A 26,022-nucleotide genomic window follows, 5' to 3' on the forward strand; every position below is an offset into this window, starting at 1 on the left:
ATTGGCTGCTGAAGTAAAGCCCCGCCCACACAGCCTATTCTGCACATCCTAACCCTGATTGGAAAATGACTCTAAGCTTCTATGATGAACTCTGCATTACTAAAAGACATAATCGTTAAATATAATTGATATGGCTTACCTGTGTTTGCCAGTCCGTCATTTAGCAATCAGGGTAAGATTGGCGTGCTCTAGCTGACGTAGGGGGATGTGCAGAATCGGCTGGGTGGGCAAGACTTAACTTCAGCAGCCAATGACTATCTAGATCCCGCCCCTGTCAAAAGTCAAACGCGAGAATCTTCTGGAAGCGAAAGCGAGACTGAGAAGCGCAACTGAGGAAAAGGTGGAATGAAAGCGGAAACGGATTCTTCAACAATATTAAACTCAAAATAGTCTGTTAAATACATAAATAATCTTTTTTCGTTTATTTGTTTTTATAACTCTCAATATTAATATTAATCTCAATTTTAAAATGACATTTATTGATTATGGATTCAGTTTTTTGGTTCTCAGAACTTTAGAACCAATTTTGACGCCATACATTTACCTCATGGAGAACCAAATGAAAAATGTTCAAATTAAATGTAGTTTCAAATTGCTCTCAAAAACAAATCAATATGGCGGATAAAAGAAGAACCACTTAGGACAATCAAAATATGATAACATTACGTTTCCTTGTTTTATTTTTTTATTTATTTTATTAAGTTACACTTATAAAGTGCCTTTCTAGAAACCCAAGGACGCTTTACTGTCAACACTCAACATTCAATCCACGCACACACACACACACTTGCGATCTGTTTTCTGTGCAAATATGTTTATCTTGGCACAGGAGACATTTATTCCACGGAATAAGGAAGTCCCTCAAATGGCTTGCAGTTAAATATAGAGTATAGGTTATTGATTAACACCTGAAAGCTTTCCTTCCTTATTTCACTTTAGTGAACTTTAAATATGTTTCATGGACAATAATCCGTAATGGATGTGTCAGTTATTATGTGACACTATACATGAATATGTACTATACAACATGAAACTAGACAATATGCAGGAATGGACATCAACACCAAAGTATCTGTTGTAGAGTCAAAATAAAATGGCCACATTTACATGGGCAAGTACAGATTTCAGCAGATGCAATTATCTGCACTCTCAACTAAATAGGTTTTAAACTGTTGCTCACTTATCACTAAATATGAAAGATATATATTCAGGAGCTTAGATTTAGAAAACAATTATACCATATTAAATAGAAGTGACATGTTTTAAGTTTGTAAGTTTACAAATAATTTTGTTAAATTATTATTCATTAATTGTTTATACCCAGTCTTTGCTAAATTTTCTCTCCAATTAATTTTTTCCAGTTCCACCCCTTCACTGAATCCCCCCAAGATGCACACAGTGTCACCAGCCTTTGGAGGCTGGAGGTAAACATATGGTTTTCTCTGACACACGAGGCCAACACACCAATTTTTTAAAAAAAATAATGAACAGTTTAGTCTTGTAAACTGAGAATGCAAACTTTCCAAATCTGTCATATATGGTGACAGATGCCCATGCTATTTACAAACATTGACAGTGATATAGAGGGAAGGGTTGTCTTACCAACTCAAAAAATGGAGCTCTCTTTGACTCCTGTCCTTAGAGGGTTAAAGCATGAACTGGATTTAAATATTCTAGCTCTTGGTGATAGTGCCAATGCTTAGATCACTGTACCAGGATCAACTTAATAGATTATAAATCTTTGTAATAGATGACGAAATTAACATTTACATTGCTTGTACGATAAGGTATACGTGAATCTGATATACAGAATAAAATTGCTCTTTTGCATCTTTTTTGCCAAAAGTACTCATACTGTAAGTTACTGATACATCTAAAACATGTACAAATAAGTGCAGTTACAATACATTGTTGGTATTATAAGTACATGATAAAAAAAACAAACAAACACACTTTGGTTTGAGGGACTCAACATTCAATCCACCATAAGGGTGCCAGAGTAGTCTCGCATTGCCAGGCTCTCTAGGGAGTGTCTGGTACATTTTTCCACCTAATGAGCAACTAACAGAATCCTGACAGTGAGGCCAGTTTAATGCACTGAACGTATTAGACTTTCTGTCAAAACATGGGTGGAGTATCTGTGGTTGAGACAAGTGTCTGATGTACAGACTGATATTTGACTCTGCTCATCAGGTGGGTAGGGCCAAGCTTTTTTTGATTTTGTACGCAAACATCAGGATTTCTTTTAAACCTTACTCAGGCAGCTATAAGAACCCAATAAATGGAATGCTGCAGCAAAAAAAATCAGGTAAAAGGAAAGTTTAAGACAAATGTAGTGATACATTCTGAATTATTTGGCCTCCCTAAATAGTAGAGGTTCTAATCCATTATATTTTGATGTTATATAATATACAAATATATAAACTTATATTTCCAAAGTCTGCCTTGTGCAGTCATTTGATCATTTATAATACCAAAATTCAGACTAGGAGTGTGCCTTTATTCGAAATATACTTTGATATTTTATGACATCATTACACTTGTAAAAGTGAGAAAAAAGCCATGCTATAATTGGAGTTATGTATTAACAAGTTTTGGGAGTAGGACATGCCCAAATTCTTCCCCTCAGCCCTATACATACTTTCCAAACTCACTTCATTTCTGTAAATCACACAAACACACTCCCACCTCTTCCCTTTCTCCACCCTTTCTCTTAAGTTCTTTAGTCCTGCCAAACAATTATATCTGAATGTGCCTCCCTGACTAGCAAATAAGACATTACAATGATTTAAAAAATAGACATTAGTGGAAAAATAAAACAAAATAAACAAATGAATAAAACTCCCTTTTTTTGGTAGCCATCATTTTTGTTGATTTGTTACAGCAGCATTTTTACACAAAAATATTCCAGTGATTAGCACTGCTGTAAATGCTGTATTCATCAGTGTAGAGATAAGAATTCTCATGTACCAGTAAAAATCTGGTGAAGAAATCTGAAAAAAGAAAAGAAAAACACACTTATTACAAGGCAGAGTTAAAGGGTTTAAAATGATCAGAAAAAAGTGATATGCTGAGTATAGAGAAGTCCTGGAATGCTTAGGCAAGGCAGAGAGGTAAAAACAAAACGAATAGTGTTGCAAAAAATCTCAGTTGCGCAAGTCTTGTCTTGGCCAATTTTTCCTTTTTGCTTATCAAATACATAAATACAGATGACTATACTTCTGTAAGTGTCCTGTGATGAACTGGTGCCTTGTTCGTGGTGTGCTCCTGCCTTGTGCCCAATGTCATACCGCCGCTCTAGTCAGGATTAAATGATAACAGAAAATGAGTGAATTAGTATAACTCTAGAAATCTGTGCCTCTCTGTATGACATTTATTTAATCTAGTGTAGATAAGACCCATGATTTAAGATAAACAATAAAACTTACCCTCTGATGTATTTTTCCAAAGTTTTTAGATGTAAAATATAAATACAAGATGTAAAACAATACAAATGCCACATATACTGCCATTACTACAAGCAGCCATGAACAAGTTTTGCACACAACAAGTCCAACAAATATTGCAGCCACTATGAAGAGGAGAAAAAAAAAGAAGAGATGCGAGGATGTAAGGTTAATGAGACGGACAAATTATGCAAATTCTTAGAAACTTAAATGTTTTGACTGCATTGTGGGATTGTTAGACTGCAGCTGGCTTGACATGCTCTACAGCATATTAAGACTAACAGCTACAGAGCAATTCCTTGAACTACCACCGGCCAAGCGACTTTGGACAGTGCCTAAAAAAGACAAATATGTCAAAAACTGAAATGTGTCCTTACTTGTCAAACACATGTTTGCAAATGTGATCAATCCAAAAGCCAAACAGAGATATTTTCTCCTGTAAGATATACACATCAGAAAAAGAAACAGTTTCATTAAAAACATGGAAATAATTTCATAAACACCTTCTCATTCATTATCTGTTCATTATCCAATTCTCTATTCATTATCCTTCTCTATTCATTATCCAATTCAGGGTCACGGTGGGTCCAGAGCCTACCTGGAATCATTGGGCGCACAGACACACATTCACACCTACAGACACTTTTTAAGTCACCAATCCACCTGCAACGTGTGTTTTTGGACTGTGGGAGGAAACTGGAGCACCCAGAGGAAACCCACGCAGACACAGGGAGAACACACCAACTCCTCACAGACAGTCACCCAGAGCAGGAATTGAACCCACAACCTCCAGGTCCATGGAGCTGTGTGACTGCGACACTACCTGCTGCGCCATCGTGCCGCTCGCCTTCTCATTCAATTGAGCCCAATCAATATTGTTATGTATTTGTTTTCACAGGAGTTTCTGAGATCTGGTTCAGAGTTTCCTGATTCATTGTTTACTTGTTCTTCTTTATCATTTCTACTTCTCCTTTTCGGCTGTCCTGTTTCTAGCTCTCATTCTCATAAACAACACAGTTTAGAGGACAATTAGAAACTAGGAAGAATAAAAAAGAACAAGTAAACATAAAACCAGGAAACTATGAAAAGAGCTTTAAGTATTCAAGGTTCCCTGCTGTTTCTAGCAGTTCTCTGTTTTGATACAGCTAGCTTGCTAGTTTCCCTAGTAAGTAGTAGTTGGATGTAAGCAAGGGGAGGACTGCAATACTACCTGCTGCGCCACCGTGCTGCCCCAAATACTTACAGTCATGTGAAAAAGTTTGGACACCCCATGATAATCTTTGTCACTTTGAACACAATTAAACATATAAACATTTGAGCATCATTTGAACAGTACTGAGAAATGGAGCTTATATAACTAAACAAATAAAACTGAAAAAGATATTTATAAACATAAGTTGTAAATGTAATGTACAAAAATGTACATTTCTTGTGAGGAAAAAGTTAGGACACTCTATGCCCTAATAGCTGGTATTTCCCCCTATGGCTGAAATAACCTCAATTAGATGTTTCCTGTTACCTTCTACCAGTCTCTGACATCGATTGGAAGGTGGTTTTTCCCATTACTCCATGAAGAATTCTTTCAGCTGTGTGATATTTGAGGGGTTTCTTGAATGCACAGATCACCAAAGAGCATCTCAGTAGGATTAAGATCCAGGCTCTGATTTGGCCATTCCAGAACTTTCCATTTCTTACTTCTGAGCCATTCCTTGTGAATTTACTGGAATGTTTTGACTCATGGTCATGTTGCATGGTCCATGTCCACTTCAGCTTCAGTTTTGACAGATAGTCACACATTTTCCTCAGGCAACATCTGACACAAGAATTCATAGAAGATTCTATGATGGAGAGCTTTCTAATCCCTGCTGCAGCAAAACAGCCCCAGACCATGACATTTCCAACTTCCTGCTTCATGGTTGGCATGGGGCTCTTGTGCTCAAATGCTGTCTTTTGTTACTGTGCACAAATAATTCAGCTTTGGATTCATCTGTCCAAAGCACATTGTTCCAGAAGTCCTGGTCTTTGTCTATGTGCTTTCTGGCAAAACTTTAGTCTTGCCCTGATGTCTTTTTGACAACAAGGGTTTCCTCATTGTGCAGTCATTTCCTGATGTTAGATGCATGTACCTTGACATCAACTGTGGCAAGAGCTACTTGTAGGTCCTGTGATGAAATTTTAGCATTGTTGGAGACTTCTTTATGCATCCTGCAGTCTGCTCTTGAACTGAACTTGTGAGGATGGTCTTACATGGCCATGTTTTTACATCCATTCCCAAACTCATATACATCTATAACCTTCGTTCTGAAGGCCTCAGGGATCTCAGGTATCATACCATTCACTTTAGCAACCAAGGGTAAATCAAACTAAATTCTGAGGTTTAATGAACAAAATTGTACATTTCTGTGGAAAAAATGTTTACACTTTGTGGAAAATGTTAGGACAACCCTATATTTTTTACAGTTTAACATGTCTATATTTAGAATCAGATGCAACACATCAGCTGCAAATGATTAGACCATCATTAAAGAGGACATTAGAGGAGGCTGTCTTATTTAAACTTTACAACTTGTATTTATAAGTAATTTCTTCAGTTTTATAAGGTCCATCTCTCACTACTGTTCAAATTCAGCTCATATGACCATATGTTTAAAAATGTTCAAAAAGACAAAGGTCTTCATTGGGTGTTCTAACTTTTTCACATGACTGTATGTCATCAAGTTAGCTCCATATACATTCATTGTCAATTTTATGAAGCCCACTAACAATAAAGGTGAAATCTTATTTCTAGCTCATCTGTTTTTTTAAGCCCCTTTAAATCTGTTAAGCAGTGGTACTTCCAATAAAAATTTCATGAGACAATATGTATATTTATATTATGTAGTTTGTTTACAGATTTATATCATGAAATATTTATACAACAAATTTTAAAAATGCAAAATAGCAATATTTTTAGATTATCTTTTCTGATCAACTATGGTGAGAAACCTTGTATCATTTAGTAAATTCTCTGTATCAATAGACAATACAGAAATATAGGAATATATGGGAAATACAGAGAAATACAATTCATGTGTAAGGCTAGACAACAATTTTGAATTTGCGTGACCTTCTAGACCTAATATGGCACTGATGCTCATACTACAGTGACATATATACCTACATTGGCTTGGGAGAGTACTACAAAACATAGTTGTCACTTAGCAGAGTCAGCAACTGCATTAAGAAATGCAAAATGTAACCTTATTGTGCAAGGACAAACCGTACATTAATTCTATGATGAACTGCTAATGAGTTCTCTGAACATACACTCATTTCAGATGGTCCAAAAGACAGTAAGTACATGTATTGTGGTCAGAGGAATTCATATTTTCATTACAAAAAAAATCATGTTTTCAATGCTAATGATGAATGTGACAGAGGGTTATCTGTGAGAGGTACAAAAGCCATCTCCTCTCATGGTATTTGGGTGCATCAGTGAGAACCGCATGTATGACTTGTATATATGAGATGATTCCATTGATGTAAAGGTAATGGCTTTATTGAGAGACATATGCCGTTGTCAAGATAATATATTATCCTTGAAAGTCTATGGATATTGTGATAAGACAATACCAGGCCCATTTCTGTATGTGTTACAACAATATGGCTGTAATGTATATGAATGACTGACAAGAGAAATAATTCAAGGCATTACTCACAGCTCGCAGCTTGGTCCCCTGAACAAAAAGATCACAATGATTTGGCCAGAGCCCATAATCAATGCCAGTCCTGTCAAAACACTAGCTGCAACCTACACATACAAACACATGTAAAGGCACAAACAAGGAGATCCCATGCTTAGCACAAAATTTTCAATAGTAGTCATTACATTTTTTATTATTGAATAAAAGTAAATGGGATGTATAGAGGAACACTGTTGCTCTTTACATGACAAAAAATTAGTTTGATTCCCTGTGGGAAGCTATAGCACACTATTCCAATAACACTCCTAACACTATACCTTTGCATGTATAAAATGGGTCATAAATTCTATATTTCTATATATGTGTAAAGTGAAAGAGAATCTATATTTTAAACATACTGCACACAGTATCATTCAGTGCAGGGTAATTTAGCAATGTGATTCTAAACAATAACAGAACAATGTAATCAGGCATCAGATATATTCTGTACTAAAATGGCCCAAACAGAGCTTGTAATCTCACACCCAACACTAGACCAAATGTTAAATTAATTCTTACCAGTTTGGTGAATACCAGCAAGATGACGAATGCTACAATTGAAAACATCTCAGAGATTATTGAAGATGCCTGAAAACAGATTGATCTGTTAAAAAATATGCTAAATAAAAATAGTAGTAGTAAATAATAATAACATTTACAATTGTTAAGCACAACACATTAAAATTACAAAAAAATCATGGCTAGTAAAATATACAAAAAATAAACCCTTCTGTTTTCTAATTGGTTCAATTGGGTGGGCACATTTTATTTATCTAAAATTATTATTTTAATGCTGAATTGTTAGGTAAGACATTAGTATTAAACATTAAAATTAAACATTCAGTACAATGACTGTGTTTCTTATTGTCAGTGAAGATACATGAATAATGTTGTGTCTTTCAGGAATCTTACCTTCAATAAAGCAACACATCTTTGCTTTCTGTGTTTCACCAGGATAGAGAAACACCCATCAATACAGAGACAGCTTAGCAATAGCAGAACTAAAAACCATTCACTCCCATTCTTGCATAAACACAGAGAGAGAGAGAGAGAGAGAGAGTTATGATGAAATACAATGTTCTTCAGCACACTTTAAAACATTTCCTGCACTAAAACATCTAAATATAACTGAATCTTTTCAAATTGGAGATATCTGTCTAACATCTGCTCTACAGCATACTACCTTGTGTGCAAAGTGCTGGACCTGTTGGGTCATAAGGTATTCGTGGTTCTGACATATCAGCACCATGTGATTAAAATAAACAGTTTTTTTTAATCACGATGTTTATGAAACTGTTTATGGATACTTTTGAGTTGCCAATCCACCTACCAATGCATGTTTTTGGACCATGGGAGGAAACCGGAGCACCTGGCAGAAACCCATGCGAACATGGGGAGAACACACCTCATCACAGACAGACACCCAGAGCAGGAATCGAACCCACAACCTCCAAGTCCCTGGAGCTGTGTGACTGAGACACTACCTGCTGCACTACATGCTTTATTTGCTAATCATAAATATGTAAATTTAACGGTCCAAAATAAGACAGCATAAGATTTTGCAACATAAATCATTATATTACAAACAATATGCAGATAAATCTCATAAACTGCTAGAATCGTTTAACAAAACAAACATGCAAATGCAATAAAAAAAAAAAACTGCACGTTTATGACTGACTTACCAGACATGTGTTTTTTGTAGTAGTGGCTGTAGTAGTGGCTTTCAAAAGATTGAAAAAGAATAAATAATTTGTTAAAAAATGTTCATAGACAGTAGATGAGTGCATGAGTGAGTGAGTTAAATTCAATTGCTTGAGGTGCTTTACATCTAAAAAAAAAAAACAATCTTACATTGCAGTTTATTGTTTTGTGCCTACATGGTGCAGTTTAACAATAAACAGCATTTGAGAATTATGTATTTTGGTTAAAGAGTAAACTGATAAATTTGATAAAAAACTGATAGTAAAAAAACTGATAAAAGAAATAAATCGTTTGAATCAAATCATGTGTGCCACAATTATTGACACCCCTGGTGTTAGTACTTTGTACAACCTCCCTTTGCCAAAAAGACAGCACTTAATCTTCTCTCTTAACTTAACTCTTCACAAGATAGGAGAATACAGAAAGCGGGATCTTCGACTATTCCTCTTTGAACAACCTTTCTAAATCTTCCAGAGTCCTGGGTCTTCTCCTATGCACTCTCTTCTTCAGCCCACCCCACAGGTTTTCTATTGGGTTGAGGTCTGGGGACTGAGATGGCCATGACAGGAGCTTGATTTTGTGCCTTGTGAACCATTTTTAAGTAGATTTGGCCACGTTTAGGGTCATTATCTTGCTGAAAGACCCAGTGACGACCCATCTTCAGCTTTCATGCAGAGGCCACCAGATTCTGATTCAAAATGTCCTGATATTTCAAAGAGTTCATGATCCCATGTATCCTTACAAGGTTCCCAGGTCCTTTGGAGGAGAAGCTGCAGCTCCAGGCTCACAGCATCACCGATCCTCCCCCATACTTAACAGTGGGTATGAGGTGTTTTTCCGCGTACTCATCCATGATGTTACTCCAGACCCATTTCTCATCTGACCAAAGCACACCGTCACAGTTAAAATCCCAGTACCACTTGGCAAACTCCACCCGTTTACGCTTATGAGTATAACTCAGAAAAGGCTTTCTCCGTGCATGCCTCCCAAACAGCTTGTTGGCATGAAGATAGCTCCTGATGGTTGTTTGGGAGACCTCGTAACCCCAAGATGCTACCATTTGATTCAATCCTCTTATAGTGAGCTTTGGAGAGCTTTTTACTTCTCTTACCATCCTTCTCACTGTGCGTCCTCTTCCAGGCTTGTTTGTCACAGTTCCAGATGTTTTTAACTTTTTGATGATTGCTCTGACTGTAGATAAGGGCATCTGCAGACGAGTGGCTATTTTCTTGTAGCCATTGCCTAAGTTGTGAAGGTCGATGCACATCTGCCTTACTTGAATAGTTTGTTCTCTTGTCTTTCCCATGTTTAAGAGTGAGTAAGAGAAATAGGCCCCTGTGTAAAGCCATATTTATACCCCAGGGAATCAGGATGTAAAGAATTACTAATTAAAGGCCCTAGATATTTTGATCCACTTTATACACTACAGTAGAAATGACATAAATGGTTCAAATACATTTATTTCCAAGAAATTGTTAAAGGTACCAATAATAGTGGAACAGGTCATTTTATGGGACATAACTACTTCTTAGTCAGGATTTTTTTTTCACTTGAGTTGAAGGTTGATTTTTTTTTCTTAATTTTGTCATAGTGAGATTATGCTTCTGCAATAAAAAAAATCTTTATTTTAAGGCTTTTAACACATTTTAACTAGGGGTGCCAATAAATATGAAGGGCGATGTATTGATTTTACATTTCTGTCAACAATTTTAAAGAATCACTAGAATGTCACTCACTTTATGAATACTCATTTATTTAAACATAAATACAAACGTAAATAATAATGAACCTGTTTAAATAAACTACATTAGCTCAGATGCCCCAATAGTCTAGTGATATAAATAAGAGTTGTAGAGGGTGGTAGCTGTATGGAAGGAAAATGTAAATTAAATACAAATAGTGATACCCTTTGCCAACACACTTAAAATGATTTCCTAGATAAAGCACTAAAACAGTGATACCAACAACCCTTTCTCTTGATCAAATGGACTTAATTTAAACAGGCAGATCTTTAAAGTTTAAGATGCTGACTTGAAATTTGGCATTGGACTAAAACTTATTTGGTGGATAAATGTGTTATATTTCCCTCACTTTTAACTGCGTGATGACAAATTATAATGAGTCAGACTTCTCCCTCATCATAGCTCTACTTGACAAGTGTGTCCTTTAAAGCTGGAGTAAAATTCCCACCCCCTACTTTTGCTCTTATTCTAAAACCGCATCTCAAGAACACAAGAATGAAATTGCTTGATTAAAGCAGACTTATGCTTCTGCGATGAATCAATGAAGGGTATATACCATAGCTTGAGTCAGGGCTATATCTCAAATGTCTTTCTTAAGTCATTAATCCTTTAAGTCATAAAATAATTTTTGGCTTTGAAAAAGAGCATTGTTTGTTAGATGATAAAACAATTTATATTGTGTTTTAAGCTTCACATCTCCCTGTTTAACATTTAATGCACTGTCTAGCTATAGTACACTCTTTGAAAAAAAAAAAAAAACGTGGTATAGGTACATTACTGTCACTAAAGGTATAACCAGTGTAAATACTATTGAGCTAAATCAATTATATAATTATTTTAATCTGAATTTTGAATATTTTAATAATGCTTGTTTGATTTTTTAATATTTTAATTATATTGGTCTGAATATTTTTTAATAGAATTTTTTATTGTATGGCAAAAAACTTGCCATAAACTTGAAATATTTGAGGTGGTGAAATATTCAGATTTTAAACACTCACATTAAAAATTTTCAAATTAGATACATTCAGATTCAGAAACTCAGATTTAAAATATACAGACACATGAATTCAAGTCTAAAAATTCAGATTGCAAAAAATGAATCTAGGCCAGATGTCAATAAATATAATTCTGATATTCAAAATTCAGATTCAAATACTTATGTCATTGATTTAGCTCCATAAAATATATCTTTAAAGCTGCAACTGTGGTTTCAAAGTCCAGATGCATTTCCTTAAGGTACAATACATTCTCTTTTCCAGAAGGGGAGATGAATATATGTAAGATTTCAATATAGAACTGTATATAATCAACACAAGTTTAAAATCCACAATTATAATAGAATAAGGTACAATTGAATTAATTAATTAAAATGTACTTAATATGTACCCTTGAGGATACCACCACAGTGACAGTATTAGTTTTATAGGGAGCCATTTGGGACACATGTTTTTCATGGGATGTCAGGGAAAGAAACAAATACAATATTGCTTTGAGAAACTGGTTCTAAAACACATTAGAGCCTGTCTCTCCCCTACTGTAGACCCGCATCAGTTTGCATATTGGACTAACAGATCTACAGAGGATGCAATAGCCATTGCTGTCCATTTAGCGCTGAGTCACCTGGAGAAACGGGGAAGCTATGTCAGGATGCTCTTCATTGACTACAGCTCTGCCTGCTACTGGATCAAAGACTTTCTGATCAACCAACCCCAGCAGGTGAAACTGGGTTGTCACTTCTCCTCCGTCCATACCCTCAGCACCGGCTCCCCCCAAGGATGTGTGTTGAGCCCCCTTCTCTATTCACACTACAAATCCGACTGCAGTCCTGCCCACCCAGAGAATATCATAGTGAAATTTGCTGATGACACAACAGTGGTGGGACTGATAACAGGAGGAGACATGACGGCCTACAGAGATGAGGTCCTGAAACTTGGTAAGTGGAGTGCAGCTAACAACCTGGCACTGAATATCACTAAGACTAAGAACACATCCTGGATTTCCGGCTGAACAGGACCGCTCCTGCCCCCTTACACATGAATGGTGAACATGTGGAGCAAGTGGAATCTTTCAAATTCCTGGGAGTTCACATCTCTGCAGACCTCTCTTGGACAGTCAACACCTCTGCACTGGTTAAGAAGGCCCAGCAGCGGCTTCATTTCCTGAGGGTGCTCAGGAAGGAGCAACTACACATGCGCTTGCTGGTGAACTTCTACCGTTCCACCATATAGAGCCTACTGATCTATGCTATGACAGTGTGGCACTCCAGCTACACAGAGGCTGACAGAAAGAGACTGCAGAGGGTGACCTTTACTGCAGGAAAAATCTTTGGCTGCTCTCTCCCTTCCATAAACTCCATCTATAATTCTTGCTGTCTCAGTAGGGCCAGGAACAGTCTGAAGTATAACACCCATCCTGGCTTCCACCTCCTTAACCTGTTGCCTTCTGGTAGTCATTTTTAAGGAGCAGCTTCCAATTTTGTTGTACTATGTATATTGTGTATGCTGTGTATAATGACAATAAAGGCTTTCTACTTCTATTTCTATGTCTACTTCTATTTTTCTTGCTCGGGTCCCCAGTCATCATAGCCAGTTTTAGAGTGATGTAGTAGACATACAGGTAAGCCATGCAATCATTTTGAAATGACTTGACAGAGTTTTTACAGTCCTGCTTTTACAGTAAAAGCTCTGAGCTCTTGGTTACGTTTCTTCGCTGTTCACAAGGTCAGCAGGACACCTTTGAACTTGGCCACAGCGTCCCCCCGCTCATGACGTATTCCTGATTCCCCTCTAAACGTGTAGAAATGTGGCGGTTCACTGGAAAGAACCAAGGTTCCAAGAATCAGGAACGGAACCAGTTCAAGAACCAGAGTTCATTTGGTGGAAAAGCGCTATTGTTGACAGAAACAAATCAATAATTCAATGATTCCAATTGGTTAAACAAAACTCACGATCTGATTGGTCCAGCTTAAAGCTTTCCGATTGGTCCATCAATCCACAATTATAATAGAATAAGGTACAATTTAATTAATTAATTAAAATGTACTTAATATGTACCCTTGAGGATACCACCACAGTGACAGTATTAGTTTTATAGGGAGCCATTTGGGACACATGTTTTTCATGTGATGTCAGGGAAAGAAACAAATACAATATTGCTTTGAGAAACTGGTTCTAAAACACATTAGAGCCTGTCTCTCCCCTACTGTAGACCCGCATCAGTTTGCATATTGGACTAACAGATCTACAGAGGATGCAATAGCCATTGCTGTCCATTTAGCGCTGAGTCACCTGGAGAAACGGGGAAGCTATGTCAGGATGCTCTTCATTGACTACAGCTCTGCCTGCTACTGGATCAAAGACTTTCTGATCAACCAACCCCAGCAGGTGAAACTGGGTTGTCACTTCTTCTCCGTCCATACCCTCAGCACCGGCTCCCCCCAAGGATGTGTGTTGAGCCCCCTTCTCTATTCACACTACAAATCCGACTGCAGTCCTGCCCACCCAGAGAATATCATAGTGAAATTTGCTGATGACACAACAGTGGTGGGACTGATAACAGGAGGAGACATGACGGCCTACAGAGATGAGGTCCTGAAACTTGGTAAGTGGAGTGCAGCTAACAACCTGGCACTGAATATCACTAAGACTAAAGAACACATCCTGGATTTCCGGCTGAACAGGACCGCTCCTGCCCCCTTACACATGAACGGTGAACATGTGGAGCAAGTGGAATCTTTCAAATTCCTGGGAGTTCACATCTCTGCAGACCTCTCTTGGACAGTCAACACCTCTGCACTGGTTAAGAAGGCCCAGCAGCGGCTTCATTTCCTGAGGGTGCTCAGGAAGGAGCAACTACACATGCGCTTGCTGGTGAACTTCTACCGTTCCACCATATAGAGCCTACTGATCTATGCTATGACAGTGTGGCACTCCAGCTACACAGAGGCTGACAGAAAGAGACTGCAGAGGGTGACCTTTACTGCAGGAAAAATCTTTGGCTGCTCTCTCCCTTCCATAAACTCCATCTATAATTCTCGCTGTCTCAGTAGGGCCAGGAACAGTCTGAAGTATAACACCCATCCTGGCTTCCACCTCCTTAACCTGTTGCCTTCTGGTAGTCATTTTTAAGGAGCAGCTTCCAATTTTGTTGTACTATGTATATTGTGTATGCTGTGTATAATGACAATAAAGGCTTTCTACTTCTATTTCTATGTCTACTTCTATTTTTCTTGCTCGGGTCCCCAGTCATCATAGCCAGTTTTAGAGTGATGTAGTAGACATACAGGTAAGCCATGCAATCATTTTGAAATGACTTGACAGAGTTTTTACAGTCCTGCTTTTACAGTAAAAGCTCTGAGCTCTTGGTTACGTTTCTTCGCTGTTCACAAGGTCAGCAGGACACCTTTGAACTCGGCCACAGCGTCCCCCCGCTCATGACGTATTCCTGATTCCCCTCTAAACGTGTAGAAATGTGGCGGTTCACTGGAAAGAACCAAGGTTCCAAGAATCAGGAACGGAACCAGTTCAAGAACCAGAGTTCATTTGGTGGAAAAGCGCTATGGTTGACAGAAACAAATCAATAATTCAATGATTCCAATTGGTTAAACAAAACTCACGATCTGATTGGTCCAGCTTAAAGCTTTCCGATTGGTCCATCAATTGTCCGTCAAAACAAAAAGATTCTCGCACACGCAGCAAGGAAGTCAAATGTGTGGATTTTTTCCACCTCATTCAAAAACTCTCACTGTCACATTTGGAACCTTAAAAAGGTCTGCTCTTTCAAATTTTAAGCCATTTGAGAACGTACTGATTCAAACATTCACAACATTTGATTTACAGATGCAAATCTTTTTTTTATATTTGTGAATTTATATTATTATTATTTTTGTTGTTGTTTTTTTAAATTTGTGCATTCCAATACATTTATGGATTTTAGTTTTACATGTATGTAGTTACTCAAACGCAGTTACAAATTTTGTTTTACGTGTATGTAGTTGCTCAAACGCAGTTACGAAGTCTGTTACAATTGTGAGTATTGTTTTACAAACTCAAAATCTTTTTGACCGTATTTTGCTCCATACAGGAAAGGCATCCGGCATAAAAACTGTGCCAGATCAATGGTGCGGATCTTGATTGATCCGCTGTGGCAACCCCTGATGGGAGAGAGCAGCCAAAAGAAGAAGAAGAAGAAGAAGAAAATTGCTATTGGAATATAAAGAGTATTTCAAGGAATGTAACAAAAACTATTTTAAAACAAATCCTCTACAATATTATAAAGAACCTTTTTTCATAATTATCATAATTATTAGCAACTTTTTAATTGAAGGGCTAGTTAGAAATTGCATACAGCAAAAGGTCTCACTACTCACAAATTACATATTTCCTTTTGTTCCTGACATATAATCTTCTGGTTCATAAAGGTGTTCTAGACAATATTTCTTTACTTATTTCTATCAATAATTTTTCTGATTATTTTCCCCATAAACTTCTAGGGTGTGCTTGTGCCTTATGCCCAATGATTCCGGGTGGGCTCTGGACAAACCGGGACCCTAAACATGATAAAGCGGATACAGAAAATGAATAAAATTAGATTACATGTCATTACTGTCCAGTCAAAAAATATGTATCTCCATTTTTGTCAATTTTTAGTTAACTACATCATTACTACAATACCAGCCCCTCAGATTGTGTAAAATTTCATGATAAATGGATCAATAGAAATGCTCCAAAATTATTTGGAATAAAATATTTGGTAACACTTCCTATGAATCCTATATTCATAAAGCCTTATAAATGCATTTATAATGCATTATATGACATACATAATATATTATAATGACAGCTATAAGCCTGTATATATATACTTATAAATAGATGTAGCTACATTCATAAGACTTTATAAAGTAAAAGGCAGTTGTTGGAATATACTATAATATCCGTTTATAAGAACATTGTACCATCTGGGAGAACATGTGTGGCAGTAGTAGTGGATAAGGCTCATCATACACAAAGAGTTGGGTGTTGAGACAAGGCCATTCTGCCAGTAAGTGTCATTTATTGTCCTTTTAAGGTTATAGGGAACAAGACAGTATTTGGGTTTGGTATATAACGATGATGAGTGGCAGAGTCTCCCAGAGCTCTGCCCCATCAATCATCACACACCAGTATTTATAAGAAATTTTTTTCCTTCTCATGTAAAGTTGCTCTTTTGGAGATCCATGTTTTTCACTGGACAGCGATGATAAGACAGATGTATCCAAGCTCCAGCAAACCATTAACACAATTGTGGTTCTGCCTCTAATTGAACCCATATTGGTTAAAGATACATTTAAATCCCTCATCACCATCATTGCCTTGTTTTGTATGATTCCAATATATCAGTCTTCCTCTCGTCTGCAGGAACTTACTTTGTTTACATTGTCAAACTTCTTGCCAGAAAATTAATACGAGATGCAATTAATGTAGTAAAATTGGAAAAGATTACATTATTTTAGGCTCTATACTGAGAATCCACAATGTTTGGGACACTTTGTTGCATATGTCGGCATTTCCTGAATGTCAAAAAATGCATCATTCTTTGTTTTTTACACACGTATAAATGCAGTAACATTATGCAATGTGAAAAGTATAGAGTGGACTAACATTTAGAGATGCAAGATACAGAACAAACACAATTTCTTATTGTTTATATATGTATTATATTTTACTTCCTTTACATGGTTATATTGTTTTCTTGGTCAGATATTTTGTTTATTGTGTATGTGTCATTATATACTACATGTTACATTACTTAGAAAAACTCAATAAAATTATCACATGCATATAAATAAAGAAGATTATTTTAGTAAATGTTTTATTGATGGTTGCTGAGGATGTGGTGCCTTCAATTACCACACTCTGAGATGGGTGTGATGCATCTTTAGTAATAGTGGTAGCCAATGATGCAATGTCCTGTGTTGATGTATTTAAAGATGCTGGATCAGTTGTAGAGGTTGGTGTCAGAGTTGTGAATTGATTTACAGTAGTCTCAGATTGGCTTGATTGTGGAGTAGAGAAAACAATGGCAGCTGTAGATGTAATGTCCTGTGGTGACATACCTAAAAGTGATGGATCAGATGTAGAGGTAAGTAGCAGGGTTGTGACTTCAGTTACAGTAGTCCGAGTCTGTGGGTTGGAAGATGGAACCGATGCAGGTGAAGAGGAAACCACGGTTGCTGTTGATGTAACGTCCTGTGTTGATCCATTTAAATGTTTTGTATGAGTTATAATGGTGTGTAACAGGGTTGTGATTTCAGTTATAGTGGTCTGAAATTGGCCTGACTGTGGGTTAGAATAAGAAATAAATGTATGTGTAGAGGTGGCAGTTTTTGATTCATTACTCTGTGTAGCTGCACCTACAGATGTTGGAACCACTGTAGAGGTAGACACTAGAGATGTGACTTCTGGTCCAGCAGTAACAGTGGTGGTAGTTGATGTGCTGCTTACTGTAGACGATGCTGATGATACTGTAACTGTAGGTGTTGTTGCAGGTATCATTGGTATGGATTCTCTAAGCCAAAATGTATTAAAGTTCTCAACAAATGTAGCTCTGAAGGAGGACACAAATGTCATTAAACACATCTATTTTTTAAATAAATACACATACATTTTCCTGCAGAAGCAGTCAATATTTTTATTTTACACAATAATTCCTGATACCTGAAGAAGTACAGTCCAGGGTTAGGAGCAGTCCAAATGGCCCTTACTATATTTTTGTCCCGGTTAGTGTTTTGGGTGACAGCTTTACCCTGGATAAAGGAAGAGATAAAAACATGGCTCCATAGGTGAAGAAACACCCTGGAGGGCGCGCCAGTTCTTCACAAGGCGACACACACACACACAATCACACATTCACTCACACACTCCTACGGACACTCTTGAGTAGCCAATTCACATACCAACATGTGTTTTTGGACCATGTGAGGAAACTGGAGCACCTGGAGGAAACCCACGCAGACATGGGGAGAACACACTAAACTCCTCACAAACAGTCACCCTGGAGCTGTGTGACTGTGCCACCGTGCTGCCCCAGTGGTATTTGTATTCATTCAAATCTAATTCTGCACTATGGGTTCAGTTTGCTTATTTGAATTCAAATAGCATTGTTAATAACTATTAGAAAAACTCAAGTTCAAACTGAGTTTGTTTAATCTAATAATAGAAGATAATAGAAGATGTTGCAGTCAGACAGCTCCAGGATCCTGGGGTTGTGGGTTCAAGTCCCGTTTTGGGTGACTGTCTCTGAGGAGTTTGGTGTGTTCTCCCTGTGTCTGCGTGGGTTTCCTCCCACAGTCCAAAAAGACATGTTGGTAGGTGAATCGGCTACTCAAGAGTGTTCGTAGAAGTGTGTGAGTGAATGTAATTGTGTGTGTGTGTGTTTGTGTGTCACCCTGTGAAGGACTGGCGCCCCCTCCAGGGTGTGTTCCTGCCTTGCGTCCAATGATTTCAGGTAGGCTCCGACAATGAATGAATGAATTAATGTAAAGTATAATAAAATATATATATATTGTAATGCTTGTAACAGGTCGTAACAGGTTGTAAAAAATGTAGTCATTGTGTATGCCATCATAAGATTTTTTTTTTAATAATCAGAGGGTGAGGAGGGTGACACTCACATCGTTCCCATTACACATCTGGAGTCTGCTCAACGTAGAATCTATCAGAGAAAATACACCCACAGGTGGCCCACGGTCCGTTTCTCTTGCCTCCAACATGAAACCACGGAAAGATCGAGTCCCAGAGAGAGTTACTTTAGCAATAAAAAAATTGCACAATGTAATTTAATTAATATCATTTTTTTTTAAATAAATCTGATTCAGTGATCAAGTTGTCCAGTGTATCCAGGTTATTTGCCCTGATTGTGATATTTAAACCTACTGACTTATCCCCAACTTTTGCCTATTCCACCAAAAAGCTTGCCCATCAAACACTGCGACAATGTTGGGAGATAGTGAAAGCTGGTGAAAAATATTATAGGTGGGGTTGCTTGTGCCACATTGTAAATTTCAACAACAAAATCTCTGTAGAAACCAGAACATTTTAAGTGATATTAAAATAAATCAGCAGAATAATAGTTATCAAATTGTGTGTTTGTGTGTTCTCCTCCCAGATAGATATTAGAAAAGAGAGTCCTTACTCCATGACCATGACTCTGAACTGACTCTGCTTGGGCTGGTAAATAAAGCATGCTGATTTGCTAAATTTATGTTGCAGTGTGTGTATTTTGTCTCAGCAACAGTAAATAATTGGCTTAACATTTCTTAAATTTGTAACATACCATATATATATATATATATATATTTATAATTTTCCACCAGGTAGAACAGCAGCTTTAGCTCTTGCACAGCAGCTTTAGGGTGGGCAAAACACCAGCACAAATGCCACTAATAATTTATCTCACTGTGTTGAGGATAGCTCAACACACTTAATGTTATGTTACAGTATGTTCATGCTGGCTAACACTGTGCAAAGAAATAAGAGTAGACAAAGGATCATTCAGAAAGAGTAAGGCTACTTAAGCTTTCATTAAATTCATAATACTTTGATAAGACAAGTTGCTGTTCTATTGACAACTGAAACACCAAGCATTTGTTCAGATAAATAATTAAGAAATTATCTCATACAGTGTAAAATGAAAATGTCCTACCTCTCTAATACTTCAGAAATGGAAATCCAGTAAATAATGTATGTTGTTTGCTAACCTAGAACCAGTTGCACCTACTCAAAATCAGTTTGAATGTACCGGTTACTCTATTTATGTATTCTGTTATTCATTAATGAGTAGGAGTAATATGAGCAAATGGCCTGCTCTATGTTCATTTGATACCTGATTCCTGCTCCATGACATTCAATGTTCATTATTAAGCCAACTGACTTTGTAACTGATGGGAACACTGACTGATCTGAAATTTAGCAGGGGGTATTGTTAGAATAAACTGGCAGAAATTTGTGAAATGTATTATGGTTATCAAAAGGTTTTCGTGGTTATCTAAAATACTTGTAGACTGGCAAAGTAACAGACTGTATACTAAATTAAATGTTCCTATTTTGTTTATATCACATGGAAAAAGAGCTGAAAGAGACAGCAAATAGACTTACCAGTAATAGTATTTCCCACATCCGAGACACTGACATTGTCAGGAGAAACTGTATAAGGATTTACAGATGTTTGGGGCAGAGAGTCTGAATGGTCAACTGCCATTGTCTGGCATATTTCTGGAAAGGCATCAAAATCGCCATCACTGAAACACTTCACAAATTGTAGTGTGGCACCTCCCAAGAAAATTAAAAGCACTCTGTACATCTGTTGAAAAATTTTTTTACATGCTTTAAAACAAACACAAAAAAAAGGTTCACTGTTTGAAGCAGAGTAGCCATTATACTATCCATGATGTGGTCATTCAATTATTCAAATAAAGGAATAGCTGGATTTAAAAACAAATTAACATAAAGCACATAAATCTCTAATAAGTTAAACAAGAAGCCATAATCCCTTTTCCACCAATGTAGAACCAGTTCAGTTCCCGTTCTTGGAACTAATTGGGATACTTTGGGTTTGGGACCTGGGGTGGTGGGTCTGAGTCCCATTATGTAGAAGGTTAGATAATGTAATCACTGTCAGTAGAGATGTCACACAGAGATGAGAGATTTCATCATTATGGTTTGAATATCATTCAGTTTTAGTAATGTTCCCCCTTTTCTGCATTCAACACAAGCGTTTAAATCTTGGGTTTAAATAGTCAAGGTCCATGATTTAGGTTAAAGTTTCATGTGTAACAACTTGTGCAAACTAGTTAATGCCAGCAACAACCTCCAAGTTTCATATTGTTTGTTATTTTGTAGTTAGGAACAGAGAAAATGCTGAAACAATATATAGGGATTTAGGTTGTACACTGAGATCTATATGTTAAAAAAGTAGGAAGCTTTTAACTGGATAATTTAATTAATAACATAATTAATATGAAGCAAAAAAGTGAATAAGCACTAATAAAAGTCAAAGGAACCCTATCTAAATATCATGGTTCAAACTTACATTATTTTTTACGTTTAAATGTTTAGCTTATTACTTCCACCAATAAACCTCATTTAAATGACACCTTTTAAAGTTAAGTTTCCTAATAAACTGACACATGGGTTAATCTCTGGATTAAAATGCCTTCAACTCTAGCAGTTGTTCTGATATCAGGTTTTGATTTGACTGTACATTTCACTGGCCTGATTCAGGAAATAATGTCTAGTTCAGTATAAACTTGGTTCAAAGTAGATGTCAGCAAAGCTTGCTGTGGCTTGTTGGCATGGAAATTAGTGGGTGGGGTGGGGATGGAAGTGTTTCATTTAAGTAGACAATGTTTGATAGAGTAACTCTGTTACTTCTACTCATTAACAGAATGTCTATCCATTGTAGCTGTATTATCTATCAGTTATTACAAACAATATTTTCAATTATTTCACCTGGAATTAGAAAACAACCATTAATGTGAAATAAACAAAACCTCTCTGAAAATATGGAATTAAGTAGCTCATGGCTCTGCTTGTAAGCAGTGTTGTCAGAGCTCCCCTTATTCAAAATATGTAGTGTGGGATTAATTTTATTTCTATATCATAAGTCATTCTATCCTTCTCATCTACAAATCGTTTTACTACACTGTATATTCTTTAAAATGTTTGTAGTCACCCTTTTGTTACAGAGAACCTTTTGATTGTTTGTTATTTGTATTAAAATGACCTTTTGTTTTCCAGCTTTCAACAATCATTGTTGTCATAACCATAACCCAGTGTTGTCATAAACAACACTGGGAGTCTAAATACACAACAATAGTCAGAACAATGACTGGCTGTTATAAATTTACAATAATACATTTAAAAATACCTGTACGAAATAACTGCATCCATTTTGGTACTGGATTGCCATGTTTAAAAACATTATTTTTCTATTTTTGCTATTCTTATTTTTGCAATTTAGGTTATATTTTTATTATTTAAATAATTTTTCACATTATTAGACAATTAACATAAAATTTACCCACTCTTACACAACATTTGATTTTAGAGCTATTTCAGCAATTAGATTGCTCAATATGTTTATTATATGTGAAATTTGCAGTGGATACAAATGATGTCACAACTTTGATTTGCAACGGCCACTTAAGCAGAAGCTAAAAGGGAAAAATGGACATCTAACCAAACTTAATGAAAAAGTCCACGGGATCTTCTACAAGCCATAACAGCACAAATTCTTACATGTGCAGGTTGGTATACTATGACCAAATAATTCTTTTGTACGTTCCTGGGGTTTAAAAATTTTAAATGTAATATCATATCCTATAAAGTATATGGGGTGGCACGGTGGTGCAGCAGGTAGTGTCATACAGCTCCAGGGACCTGAAGGTTGTGGGTTCGATTCCCACTCTGGGTGACTCTGTGAGGAGTTTGTTGTGTTCTCCCCGTGTCCGTGTGGGTTTCCTCTAGGTGCTCCGGTTTCCTCCCACAGTCCAAAAAACACACGTTGGTAGGTGGATTGGTGACTCAAAAAGTGTCCGTAGGTGTGAATGTGTGAGTGTGTGTTGCCCTGTGAAGGACTGGCACCCCCTACAGGGTGTATTCCTGCCTTGCGCTCAATGATTCCAGGTAGGCTCTGGACCCACCGTGACCCTGAACTGGATAAGCGGTTAAGTATATGCATACATTTGTGGGACCTGATTTCACCTACAAGAATGTGTTCTTCTTTTAGCTCTTTGGCACATAATAAATCACAATAATCAATTTAAATATATTTTTGTGTAATATGTGGCATGCCAGTGTAAGGGAAAATGACAGGGTGTTCACGTTTCTTTCACTGTAAGGTAGGCTGTCCCAAAGGTATTCTTTAGATTTTATTTTTATTTTGGTTGGGCTCTAACTATATCAGGAAGGAGGCCCAATGCATTAATCATTCTGTCTCAACACATAGTCAAATTTAGAAACAAGTCTAAAGTCCAAAAAGACAGTGTTTAGTGGAGACAAATTTCAAATACTCCTATAAAACAACAAAGTACTGGAGTTGGGAGCCTTAAAAATAACAAAGGAAACAGCTCCAATCTCTTCCACACCACATCAAACCATAGTCACAGAGTAGCGGCATCACTAATAACCAGTTCCTAAATTAATTTCAGAGCAATTCACACTTCGTTATTTCTTATCCTATGTATTTTTGCTTGATCTTAGCAACAAATAAATTGTAGTAGTAGTAAATAGTAAGAAGTAAAAATCAATCTGTACATACAAGCGCATAGCCCAAACCAATAAATTATTCAGAGATTTATCCCAGGTACATGACAGAGTGGCCTGATGTCCCTTTAGCTCCCAGTCTTTTGTCCAGTGCAATGACTTGACAGAAGCTTAACAGTCTTCCTTTATGGGACGAATTAGGTAAACCTAACCCTTTGGGGGGTTTATGTATTGTTTTTGGTTTAACAGAGTTATATAACATTGTAGCTTGCCTACAGGCTATGACAATCTCTTTGCTGTGTGTTTTCAGTGAGGAGCACAGCAGACAGAAATGAGAGAAATCATCTGGAGGTAGCTAGTGTCAAGGCAGAGCTGCAAATGTGCATTAACCTAATAAAAGGGTATGCTCTTATGTATTACAAACAACACTGTCTCCACCCCCCACCAATCTAAAAAAAGAGATTCTCCTTTCTGGGATATTATCATCTATTTTGAGGAGTGATATCCTCCATTTTCGGGTAATAGAAATAACCACCCTAATATGCAATGACTACAGGATTTAGGATTGGAAGAGTCTTTAATCTGATCAATAAATAGTGTGAAACAAAAATGTACCAGATAAAATGTATACAATGTAATTAAACATGAACCTTGGCTCAGCCCCATGTCTGGACACTCATGTGGGAAATTACCCTTAGAGACCAGACAGAAAAAAACACCCATATTAGGCAACAGTACTATGGGGCAATATCAGCAGTAGATGATTACCAAAGTGAAAAATAAATAAATAAATAAATAAATAAATAAGCAGGTAGTGTCGTAGCCACACAGCTCCAGGGACCTGGAGATTGTGGGTTCAAGTACCTCTCACAGGTCTGTGGAGTTTGGTGTGTTCTCCCCGTGTCCACGTGGGTTTCCTCCGGGTGCTCCTGTTTCCTCCCACAGTCCAAAATCATAAATTGGTAGGTGAATTGGCGTCTCAAAAGTGTCCATAGATGTGAGTGTAACTGTAATCACTGGGTGCAAGGCAGGAATACACCCCAGGGCGAAAGACACATTCACTCACACTTACGGACACTTTTGAGTCACCAATCCACCTACCAACGTGTGTTTTTGGACCATGGGAGAAAACCGGAGCACCCGGAGGAAACCCTCGCGGACACGAGGAGAACACACCAAACTCCTCACAGACAGTCACCCAGAGCAGGACTTGAACCCACAACCTCCAGGTCCCTGGAGCTGTGTGACTGCGACACTACCTGCTACGCCAAAAAACAAATGTCATTAATTTATTATTGTTGTTGATGACGAAGATGATGACAACAACAATTAATCAAGGACTGAAATATACCAAATCCTCTTGTGCCGTAATAATTCCTTGGTCTTCTACAATATTATTAACATTCACAACTATAATCCAGCAGACAGGTTTCAAATACTTTCGTTATTCAACATTCACAACTTGTACCAACATGACTAGTGTCTTAATTTTACATGTCAGCGGCGAACGAGTTCATTACAGCTGTAATCCTTGTTCAAGGGTCATAAATCAAATTCCACCACGGATCTCGTAGTTTTTCAACCTGTATATTCCCCAAAGTATGTCACGCGGTCCCTGTATATTTGTGTGATTGGAAACGTACCGGTATAAATGAAGAGAATCTTGCTTACCTTGAATCAAACCGTCTGCTGTAATGTTTATTTGTCGCCTAGTCTTGTCTGATTTGTGAATCTACTGTCAAATAATCGGTCGGTTCCAAAATGCGGTTTTATGCCGTCTTCTAAATGTATGTCCGTGCTGTATGCTAAGCAGCGTTCAGAAATTGATTCTGACCATTTTTAGAGTACACTGTCACAAAACCAAGTACAGCGCACCAAATCAAGTAGCACTTTCCTTACGTGTTCTGCCCACTCTGAAGAAACCAGCAGCGCTGTTAATCTCTAACAGTGAAGTCTGTGTGCAGTAGAGACAGGGGCGTGGCGCCGTAACTGAGCTCTTCGAGATAACCTGTCTCGTTATAGCCTATATGAAGCTCCGTCTTATTTGTTACTTCGGTGTCTACATGACAAATTATGTGTAAAGTATAAAACGGTGGAAATATTATATAAACACATCAATTCCGTTTTTCTTTATAACAACCCATTTTACATACGAACAATC

At 37.2% G+C, this 26,022-nt stretch overlaps 1 protein-coding gene across 6 annotated transcripts; it reads right to left on the bottom strand.

Moving 5' to 3' along the window:
• Positions 1-1,416: 1,416 nt before the first annotated feature.
• Positions 1,417-25,797, bottom strand: LOC136666576 (putative ferric-chelate reductase 1). Of its 6 annotated transcripts, none has more exons than XM_066644851.1 (14): positions 25,533-25,797; positions 20,754-20,958; positions 19,271-19,404; positions 18,315-18,403; positions 18,015-18,204; positions 17,714-17,780; positions 8,854-8,891; positions 8,081-8,191; positions 7,688-7,756; positions 7,145-7,236; positions 3,824-3,882; positions 3,429-3,571; positions 3,220-3,297; positions 1,417-2,993 (listed from the first exon to the last, which is right to left on the bottom strand). In XM_066644851.1, exons 2-14 carry the CDS (start codon positions 20,956-20,958, stop codon positions 2,862-2,864), a joined length of 1,407 nt encoding a protein of 468 aa, XP_066500948.1. In that variant the 5' UTR covers positions 25,533-25,797; the 3' UTR covers positions 1,417-2,861. The 6 variants fall into 6 exon arrangements, with proteins under 6 accessions (XP_066500948.1, XP_066500946.1, XP_066500947.1 ...); XM_066644849.1 differs by having other exon boundaries at positions 17,714-17,846; XM_066644850.1 differs by having other exon boundaries at positions 17,714-18,204; positions 19,271-19,360.
• Between the last annotated feature and the right edge of the window lie 225 nt (positions 25,798-26,022).

This window comes from Hoplias malabaricus, chromosome 14, assembly GCF_029633855.1.
Source record: "Hoplias malabaricus isolate fHopMal1 chromosome 14, fHopMal1.hap1, whole genome shotgun sequence".
Lineage (NCBI taxonomy): Eukaryota > Metazoa > Chordata > Actinopteri > Characiformes > Erythrinidae > Hoplias > Hoplias malabaricus.

Bases quoted from the DNA above. Each gene is read 5' to 3' on its own strand.
- LOC136666576 (XM_066644847.1), bottom strand. From the start codon at position 20,958: ATGTACAGAGTGCTTTTAATTTTCTTGGGAGGTGCCACACTACAATTT. The intron at 18,404-19,270 runs GTGAGTGTCACC...TCCTTTATCCAG, and splicing joins AGATGTGTAATGGGAACGAT to GGTAAAGCTGTCACCCAAAA. The intron at 7,757-8,080 runs GTAAGATTCCTG...ATCTGTTTTCAG, and splicing joins GATGTGTTGCTTTATTGAAG to GCATCTTCAATAATCTCTGA.